Here is a 10,619-nt window from a genome sequence, read left to right on the forward strand (position 1 = left end):
ACCCAAGGTTATTTATATTTGCAGCAAACTTGGTTTTCCTTGGTCTATTGTATCACTGTGTTCCTATTTTGTATTGGAGATGTCACATGTGGTTTTGGTTGATCAAATATTACCTGTCTGTTTGGTTGAGGGACATAAGTTTTAGCTTGAATAGGAATAGTTCCTTTTTCCATTCTCCTAGCATACCACACAACTGTTTGCATGTCTCTGGGTTTAAAACACTCTACATGGCTCCTTAATCCTTATGTATGGATTGAGACCAGACAGAAAGCTAGTGACATAATAGCCAGTAGGAATGACAGGATTTTCCACCTCATAACATTCATGAGCTTTCAAATTGTTCCACATAAATGGCAAAAGTAGAAGTCTTTTGTGTTGCATGAAAAGTGCTAACAATGTCACAAACAGAGTCTAGGGCAAATCTTTTAGTGAGATAAGAACAAAGTTTGTGCCAAGGGACATTGCTTGGAGCATAACGAGTGCCTCTCCACCATTGGACTGCAGGTCCTTTTAAATAAGAAACATCCAACTCAGTTATGTGCTCAATTGGAGTTCTTGCAACAGCAAAATACTGCTCTGGATTATGTATCCATGAGTCAGGGTCATCTCCATCAAATTCAGTGATGTTGAGGTTAGCAGGCTTGATTGTCAAAACTGCTCTTCTATTGTCAACATGAGTGGAAGGTCTAGATCTTCTAGCATTCCCTTCTTGCCATCCTTCTTCCTCCAGCTCATCTATGAGTACATGTGCTGGATTTTGTACTTGCCCTCCTGCTTGATTGTGGTCTCCTTTTGAGCTACCAAAATTAGGGTGCATGTAAGGAACTTTTGGTGTGCCATAATGGAGCTCCTTTCCTGAACTATCTCTTAGTGTTTTTGTTCCTACTGAAGAGGGAACTTGCTTCTCAGACTGTTGCACTCAATGTTGAGTTGGAGCTTGCAGCTGCTTGGGCCTTCCTGCCGGCACGATTGGGGACTTGTTGTTGTTGTTGTCTTTCCGCTGCACACTGCCCTGGGCAAAAATGTTGTCAGTTTCTTCCTCTGGGTCGGGATCCAACAACAAATGCCTAAAATTTTTCTTGGATTTTCTCAAAGTTCTTCTGGATAGTTGCAAAATTCTTGTTGACCGTCGCTTGGAACTCCTTGTACTCTTTGCGATCTTCCTCACACTCCCGTTGCAGTGTCTTGATGTCCAGCTCCAGCGAATCCAACGCCAAGTCTGATGTGCTGCCTGATTCGTCGACACACGTCATGACTGAAACCACATGGTTGAGAAGGGTGGGATTTAAGGTACCTTTGTCTACCGGCGCCTACACTCGCTGCCAGTGCGGTCAGATCTCAATGGCTGGGGTTTTACCATCGATTTTTTTTCTTCGGCAACCAGGTTGAGATCTTGACCACGCCCGACAACGCCACTTCAGCCACCTCCCTGCTACTCACCGCCACCATCGAAATGAAATCACAGAGGGAATTTACGGTCTCCCAACCTCCGTAAATCACTCCGCCGCCAAGAATCGTCTGGCTCTCGATACCAATTGTGAAGCTCTAAGTTCTGAATGGAGGAATTTAACACTGAATAACTCAATTTCAGAGAAGATTGGAGAGCTCGAACTAGGGTTCTATTGCTTAGAAAAGGGCAAAGTAGGGTTAGCTCGCCACTGGCGAGCTAGGGTTTTGCACCCGATACAAATCAACATGGTCCAGAATGAGGAAGAGGGTTTGCTCTATAGCCATTACAACTCGGTGAAAGACGAATACAAGCAAAACAAATCACATGGCTTTGTTGAAAAATTATAGAGCGGCCGGTGGCAGCTAGTAGCCGTCAGATCGAAGATCAAGGGATGAGGACAGTCATTGCTGGCGAACCGGTATCTTCCAAGGTGAGCCATCGGATGACAGATCAACGCCTCCTGTGACTCCTGGCACGCAGGAACAATGGAATTAACTCTAGTTCTTCAGAAATGATGGACTTGGGGCCTGACATCTTAACTCATCCAGGTCCCAGGATACCGTGACAGTCGCCAAACGATGGGGTCGGGTGTTAAGCTGAATAAACAGGTCACATATAGGCACGAGCTCGTACGCTGCACCCACCGGAAGAGAGCAGAGAGCAGAAGCGGCCCACACCACGCCGCAGCCGCAACGAGGACAGGACAAAATCAAAACCAGTGGCGGCCACACCACCGGAACCGACCACAGATTTCCTCTCACGTTCCCGCGCCGCTATTTATACACTCGACCCCGCTCTCCTCGTCTCCACTACCATCCTACTCATCACTCACCACTCATCGTCTCCCCTCTGCGTCACCGGCGTGCGTGCGTCGTCAGTTCGCTCCAGTTCAGTTGAGTTCAACAGTTTGCTTCTCGGTTTCCCTCCCGTGATGGACACGTCGGCGTCCCCTAGTCCCAGCTCGTCCGCGCCGGAGCCTCGGCAATGGGCCGGCGGTCGCCCCGGGCTGGGGTCCGCGGCGCTTGAGCTGGCCTGCAAGGTGCTCTGCGTCGTGGCGACGTGCGCCTTCGCCGCGGTGGGCTCGCTGGTTGGGGCGGTGTCGGGGTCGGTGATCGGGCTGGCGACGGAGAGCGGGGTGGTGCGGGGCGCTGGCATCGGCGCCATCTCCGGCGCCGTCTTCTCCATCGAGGTCGCCGAGTCGTCGCGGGACCTCTGGCACACCAGCGACTCCTCCGTCTGGAGCGTCCTCTTCATGGTACGTAGTACTGCATTGCCACCTACTCTTCTGTCTTCTCCATTATTTACCACCACGCCGGAGTCCGGCTCTCCATGGAATGGAGCAGTCCCTTCCACGATGAAACGTGATCGCCTCCAAGACGAGGCGAATTTGCAGAACTCAGAGCACTCTGTGTCTCTGTTTCGCTCTGACGGCTTAAGCTTGCTCGACGCCGGTGACAATTTAGGTGCGGCCCGTGGTTCGGTTTGCATGGCCGGGAGATAAGAACAACAAAATGATGTCGACTGTTGACTCTCGGCATCGAATTTGTACTTTGTTATTGACGAGGCTACTGTTAAGCATTTGCTAGTGATGTCGAGGTACATTGAGTTATGGAGGCTTATTACTGACTGTGTTTGTACTGTACGGCGTGCAGGTGGACATCATCCTCAGCCTGCTGAGCGGGAGGCTGGTTCGCGAGAAGGTGGGGCCGGCGGTGCAGAGCGCCGTGCAGAGTCAGGTAGCGCCTCGACCTCAGCTCGAACGAAAATCATGGCGCACCATGCTTGATTAAATACCAGTATTTAATAAGGCTCTTTACGACAACCACTCCAATTAATTAACCAATCTCCCTCAGCATACATACTTACTCTACTATCATGAGGTGACTGTCTGCCAGTGATAGCTCATTTGCATTGTCTACAAGCTATTGTTGTCTTCAGACACAAGGATTTCTTGTGAAAGCATCCATACACACGCAAGAGAGCGGCCTAAAAATGGTTAGTTACAGAGGTGCTATCCTAGAGCAAATCTTGTAGACCACTCACTGATTCACACTTGATAAGTCGCGCTTGGTGAGGTGAGCTCATCACCCACGAGTGCTAAAGAATCTTGCGTCGATGGCGGCATGGTTAACTAACACTGGTTTTACGCTCGTTTTCTATTCCATGTGGATCACAACAATTTAGATCATGTCACAAGGATAAGATAAAAAAAACAGTATGTCAACACAGCACAATTCATTTTCACCGTCAGTGTCAGCATTAATAATTAATTAACCACGCATACATTGGCATGCAGATAAGCGCCATAAGCTCGCCGTTCACGGAGCCCAGCGACCTGTTCGAGACCGGCGGTGCGAGGGGGCTGCCGGCGCACGCGCTCCGGCGGCTGCCGGCGATCAAGGTCAGCGCGGACACCGCGGTGGACGAGGCCGGGGAGGCGCTCTGCTGCTCGGTGTGCCTGCAGGACCTTGAGGTGGGCGAGTCGGCGAGGCGGCTGCCCGGCTGCCGGCACGTCTTCCACGCGCCCTGCATCGACCGCTGGCTCGTCAGGCACGCCTCCTGCCCGCTCTGCCGACGAGACATCTGAGCCCGGCCGGGCACCGTAGGCCGGCCGATCCCCTGCTTGTAACTAAATTAAATCGTCATTGTTCGCCGTGCGTCAGGTGCCCGTAAGGGGACCGGTGGCAAAAGAAGCCACTTGTGTAGCGATGCGTGAATGAATTGGGAACGTGGAATTGTGGATAAGAAAGAAGAATTGTTCGGGGCTGATCTGGCTTCCTACTACTCTGATGAAGATTGTTTGCACGTTCTGATTTATTGCACGCACGCCGGGCGCACACGAACTGCAAGACGACACAAGGAAAGCTTAAAATAAACAGGCAATCTATCTATCTCGACCGACTCGCTGTTTCCCATCCCGGTTTTTGAAAACGGTGGGCTTATAAGCGGAAAAGGTTCAAAATAAACCTTAAACTTATAAACAAAAATTAAATCGAATCTTGAACTTTTAATCTCTGAAACTAACACACTGATTTCTTGTAAAAAGAAAAAGAAAATCAGCACACCGAACTTTTTGATCCCAATCTATTTTAAACCTTGAGCTCGTTTCCAAACAAGGATTGTCCATGTGGTAGCAGGTTGAACCCGGGATCTTCGGCTGCGACTGGACCAGCCCACCAGGTGCAAAGTGTTTTTCTCTACGTTTTTCTCGTAACATGCAACGTAAAAATACTGAAAAAAGAGGTCCGGAGAATCAAACGAGTGACCTGTAGCTACTGAAGTCCTCCTGATAGCCACTCTAACTGAACGTTGTTGGTGTGAAAAGAGAAGCACACTTTTTTTTTCAAAACAGAGGCAAAAGATCTGCCTCATTGATTAATTAAGAAGAAAAGAATTGTCCGGTTAATTAACGGAAAACCGGGCGAAAACCGATACATATAGACGACATGCGGACTATTCGCTAAGAAAGAAACTCCATGACGTCACGGTCAACCCAACAAACACAACAACCACAAGCCTTCACAGAATGACGTCAAAACAAAACCCTCAACGAAACCACCGAACGCCACCAAATCGACGCGTCAATCGAAGATGGATGACGAAAAGACGGAGCATCCTCCATTAAGCAGCCGCCGACGCCTTCCTACCAACGTCACTCTTCTTCCTATGCTTCTGATAGCCTTCTTCACCTTCTTCATTTTGCCCGTAGAAACCTCCTCCGCTAGGAGGCAAGAAATCGTCTTGGCACTAGTGCAGAACCGGACAATAGCACCGGTTCGTAAGGCCCTTTAGTGCCGGTTTCATAACCGGCACTAAAGTGTGGTCACTAAAGGCCCCCCCCTTTAGTACCGGTTCAGCACGAACCGGTGCTAAAGGGCAACCACGTGGCACGAGCCAGCTCCGGGGGCCGGGAGCCCTTTAGTACCGGTTGGTAACACCAACCGGTACTAAAATGTTTGGGGTTTTTTTGGTTTTATGATTTCTTTTTCATTTAATTTTGTGTTTTTCATTTTAATTCTTTTTCGTTTGCTGGTATTTTACGATACTACACATTGTACATGTTATGCATATATATATATATATATATATATATATATATATATATAAATAGAATTTCTAGTAGAACCAATCATATATATATCATCAATGTCTCACAAACCACCATATTAATTCACACATACACACATGTATAGCTATATACAATTTCTCCTACATATGCATGTTGCCTTCGGAGCCAGTGGCATTAGCCTAATTGGTGCCTTCGAAGCACGATGGCAATTGGAAGTGGTTCATGACCTGGTCGATGGGGGCGGTAGCGGGTAATAGTATTCTCCCTTCGGATTTATGACCTGGTCGAGCAAAAATCCCGCTATTTCCTCTTGAAGTGCTTCTACGCGCTCCGTTTCTAAGAGCTTGTCCCGCACCTCTTTGAACTGTTAAGAAGGAGATCAATATGCATGTGTATTAGTTGTGTGACTAGATATTGATAATGGTGTAAAAATTATGAATAGTGTTCTGACAAGCGTACCCATTCCTGTCCTTGAGATCTGCTCCTTTCGGACGCCATCATGCGAATGTTCTCGCAAACGCAGAATGCACACAGATCAGTCCCCTGCGCCTACTTCAGGGCCTTTATTACGAGAATGGAATTTAATTTGATCAGATAATAATTAATCAAGCATGATAATTAAAGAGATGACAGCTAGCTAACTAGCTAGTACTACTTAATTACTTACCTTGGGTCGAAACCATTTCAGCTGTCGTTTCCATTCGCCTTCCGTGACGCTGATGAGCCTTGCCCAAGCCCTGCCCGCCGACAAAGAAAATGAATAAAGGGGTTATTAAATAGTTCATATCATGAAATGACGAACTAAATAGGCCGAGATATATAGTTAATAATGATTGAAATTACCTGTTGACTATCCCAAACAAGATGTTATAGTCACTATTTGCTTTGAGTAGTGAGTCCAGTATTTGAACTGTTCCGGCGTCAACTTTAATGATACACAAGATCCAGTGAAATCTGCATGCACACACGTTTGCATGTCTTAATTAAGCGGGCATATGTAAGCAAAAACATGTAGCTAGCTAGTAGGCAAAAACAGAAAATTTGTAGTACAAGAAAGTGTGACTCATTGGAAGTTGTAAGGAAGTAGTATATCTTCATTGTATTTGAGGCGCTTCAAGAACTCTAGCATGCTGTCCTCTACCTGCTTTTCATGATGCTTGTTTATTTTCCATGTGTATTCATTAACGGTGTTTGGGTCAATGAACCCAATGCCATAGCGTCCATCTTTTCTCATTTCATACATCTTCATCCTGCATAATACCACAGAAAAGAATATAGTGAGGATAATTACAGGTAATGATTGATCAAAAGGATCACTACAGCTAGCTTGAGACTTAAATTACAGAAAGAAATCACTTACAGACAATAGCAACTGACGATAGATTTGTCGAGTGTGTCTTGATTGTATAACTGAAACAGTTCAGAATACTCAACGGTCACAGGTTTCTCATGGTAGTAATGATCCTTCTTGACTTGCACCATGAGGGACTCTCGATCGGATCTCTTGGTAATGTCCATGTACCATTAATGCAATTCATACATTCTCGTTGGGAGCTTCTTGACCTCTTCTGGCTTGACCAAAGGTTGGCCCCAGGCATATTTCCGTTTTATTTCCTCCTCTGTAAGCACAGGCATGTCCTCGATCTCGAGGAGTTGTCCAATAGTGATGTTGAGAGTTTCACCCTGCATTATATGCTCCTGGGTTATTACCACATCGCCCACCTCGGGAACGTAAACTGTTTGCCCACAATAATATTGGGTGCGCATACTGTCACGTGTTGTTGGCGGCACAACAAGCGGGGGGTCGATTGCGCCGCCTGTTCTCCCAGCTGGGCAACGGTTTTCCCGCTTTTTTGACAGCTGCTTGTTGTTTGCTCGAGCTCGAGCTCGCCTCCTTCTATAGACGTTGTCGATGTAACTTCCTGATGTGGCGCTCATAGTCTGTGTCAACAGGCTTAGGAGCTGGTGGTTGAGCCATACGAATGAAGTGGTCAACTACTTCCACAGGCACTTTCTCCCTTGGCGGCGGTGGCGGTTTCGGTCCAAAATGGGCTTCGACTTCTGCCCGCACTATGGCATTGGTTTGCTCCTCGGTCCTGTCGTAAGCCCTCTCAGGAAGAGGAGTAGTGAGGTTTGGACCATATTTATATCGCTTGCCTCCGCCTGTACTTCCTGTACTATGACCTCGACTTGTACCGCTACGCACCATAGCTGCGGGGTGTCTCTTCTGCGATTGCTGAGGCGGCAGAGACGGCTGACGGGGCTGAGTTGGACGAGGAGGAGTGGCCTGAAGCTGTGCCGGACTTGCAGTGTCCTAAGGTTGTGCCGGACTTGGAGGAGGAGTGGACGTCTGACGCTGTGTCGGACTTGGAGGAGGAGTGGCCTGACACTTTGCCGAACTTGGAGGAGGAGGAGTGGCCTCACGCGTTGGTGGACTTGGAGGAGCGGGAGTCTGCTGACTCGGTGGCGGACTTCGACAAGGAGTCGGGTGACGCGGTGTCAGTGGCCTTCGAAAGATGATGCAATCCTTTCTCCATAGGATGATACGATGTTTGGCATCTCCGAGTGTGTGCTCCTTGTCACCTCCAGGAATGTCAAGCTCTAGCCCCGAATATTGGTCCACCACCTCATCAACCACGACACGAGCATAGCCTGCTGGAATCGGTTGCAATGGAAGGTTGCATCGGGGGAATTTGTATAAGCAACGCCGTCCACCACCTTCAAGGATATGTTCTTAATTTTGAAGTGTAGCTCGCGGTTAGTGTTCTCCGCGATGTCATCCATGGGGTATCTATCCAGCATTGCGTCAAACGGGGCGGAACCCACGTTGCTTCTCGGCATGGATGGGGCGGTGGTATCCAATGCTGGATCATCCGCTAGCTGCTGCAGCTGCTGAGACCCCCTTTGCTGGCTAAGTGAGTCGATCTGCTCCTGCTGCCGCTGGAATTTGATTGCCAAGTCCGCGTGCGCTGAATCTAGGCCTTGAAGGCGTTCATAGTCGAGCTTCCTCTGCTCCTCCTCCATCTTCCTCTTCTTCTCCTCCGCAATATTCTTTCTCGCACGGGTTCTGTAGTTGGCGTTCCAGTCTGAAAACCCCTCATACCACGGAATAGCGCCCATGCCTCGTGTTCTTCCCAGGTGTTCAGGATTTCCCAGGGCACGCGTAAGCTCGTTGTTCTCTCTGTTGGGCTCGAACAACCCGGATCGAGCCTCTTCTATTGCAACAAGTAGCTTATCTTCGGCTCCGTCCAGACATGCCTTCTTGGAAACTTTGCCTATCTTCGGGTCCAACTCCCCCCATGCGCATAGAACCAAGTCCTGCACCTGGGGGGCCAGCTCAATGTTTCTGGAGTGACACTTGCATCCAGCATCTCTTTCTCAGACTTATCCCACTTAGGCATTCCCACCGCATAGCCACCTGGCCCCAGCTTATGAAACTTATCCTTTTTTGCGGCATTGGTCTTGTTTATTCTTGACCGTTCCTTAGATAATTCTGAATCCTTGAATTTCATGAAATCGTCCCAATGAGCACTTTGATTCTCTAGTGTTCCCTTGAATACTGGAGTCTTCCTTCCTCCCTTGACGTACTTGTCCCATTCACGATTCTTGTGGTTCTTGAATGCAACCGCCATCTTCCTAAGAGCTGCGTCCTTGACTTTCTGCACATCTGCTTCTGTGAAATGATCTGGTAGGGTGAAATGTTCCATGAGAGTATCCCAAAGCAGACTTTTTTGTCTGTCGTCGACAAAAGTAAGATCTGGACGTGGCTTTGCTGGCTCTCTCCATTCTTGAAGGGAGATCGGGAGTTGGTCCTTCACAAGAACTCCGCACTGACGAACGAACTTGTCCGCAATCTTCTTAGGCGCTAATGGTTCGCCATTAGGTTTGATTGCCTCGATATTATACTTTACGCCCTCCTTCAACTTTTTGTTCGGGCCTCGTTTCGTCCTGTTGCCTGAAGATTTGCTCGATCCAGATGGCTGAAAGAAGAAAGATCGATTCGTTAATATATCTTCAACTCATTTAAAACATGTGATGATCACCAGATGCCTGCTTATATAAATATATATACCTCTCCGGTGTTGTCATAATCGTAGTTCATGACTTCATCAATTCGGTCGTCGCGATCGAATATCATATCACCCTCTCCGGTGTTGTTTAGAAATTCGGAGCCATCATAATCTTCTTCATTCTGATCATCATCTGGCCCGCGTATTATATCGAACATGGTCTGTTCTCCCTCTCTGTCGGTATTGTCGCCATAGCTTTTATTTAACTATGCCAAAAGAAATATAAAACAATTTAGTATTCAAATTACATCGTCTCGAATAATAGATATAATCTCGAATACATCGTCTCGAATAATAGATATAATCTCAAATACATCGTCCCAAATAATAGATATAATCTCGAATACATCGTCTCGAATAATAGATATAATCTCGAATACATCATCTCGAATAATATATAATCTCGAATACATCGTCTTGAATATTATATATCGAGTACATCACTGGCTAGGTAGCTAATAAAGATCGAATACTACAGAAGAATCTAGGACACTCGCGGTTCCTGCGGCGCGGGCGGTGGACACCCAAAGAGAAGGAACCCTCACAGGATCATAGCTGAAGTAAGATCCCTGAAGAAACTGCCAGGTATTGGAGAACCTGCCGCCCTCTAACGCAACCATGTAGCGATGGACGTGCTCGTCCTCCTCCCTGACACGGCGACGTACCACCTCCGGCGGGGCCGGCTTCCTCCGCACCGAAACTGGCCCACGCGAACGCCACCAAATGAGATCAGGGTCGACGACGGGACCCGGGGCCGAGTTCCTCATCAAGCGGCGCGCCCCTCCAGGCAGCACCTCCCAGTGCCAGCCCAGCGGAGCCCAGTCCCGGACATGGGTCAGTCGGACGTCGTCGCGGATGGGTCGACGGCGAGGATGCGGGTCGGGCATCATCGAGAACAAATACTAGCTATATGCCCGCAAAAAGTAACATTTTTTTAATGATTGGATTTTGATAACTAAAATTTCTAACATTTCTATATAACACTAATTATGCTATCATTGCATATGTCAAAATTCTATATGCTATTTCA

At 47.9% G+C, this 10,619-nt stretch overlaps 1 protein-coding gene across 1 annotated transcript; it reads left to right on the forward strand.

Moving 5' to 3' along the window:
* Positions 1 to 2,207: 2,207 nt before the first annotated feature.
* LOC119274603 (NEP1-interacting protein-like 1) lies at positions 2,208 to 4,237 on the forward strand. Its single transcript, XM_037555318.1, has 3 exons — positions 2,208 to 2,705; positions 3,103 to 3,186; positions 3,747 to 4,237. The coding sequence occupies exons 1-3, from the start codon at positions 2,382 to 2,384 to the stop codon at positions 4,035 to 4,037; spliced, it is 699 nt and encodes a 232-aa protein (XP_037411215.1). The 5' UTR covers positions 2,208 to 2,381; the 3' UTR covers positions 4,038 to 4,237.
* Positions 4,238 to 10,619: the final 6,382 nt, after the last annotated feature.

Source organism: Triticum dicoccoides, chromosome 1A (assembly GCF_002162155.2).
Source record: "Triticum dicoccoides isolate Atlit2015 ecotype Zavitan chromosome 1A, WEW_v2.0, whole genome shotgun sequence".
NCBI lineage: Eukaryota > Viridiplantae > Streptophyta > Magnoliopsida > Poales > Poaceae > Triticum > Triticum dicoccoides.

Bases quoted from the DNA above. Each gene is read 5' to 3' on its own strand.
- LOC119274603 (XM_037555318.1), top strand. From the start codon at position 2,382: ATGGACACGTCGGCGTCCCCTAGTCCCAGCTCGTCCGCGCCGGAGCCT. The intron at 2,706-3,102 runs GTACGTAGTACT...TACGGCGTGCAG, and splicing joins TCTGGAGCGTCCTCTTCATG to GTGGACATCATCCTCAGCCT. The intron at 3,187-3,746 runs GTAGCGCCTCGA...ATTGGCATGCAG, and splicing joins AGAGCGCCGTGCAGAGTCAG to ATAAGCGCCATAAGCTCGCC.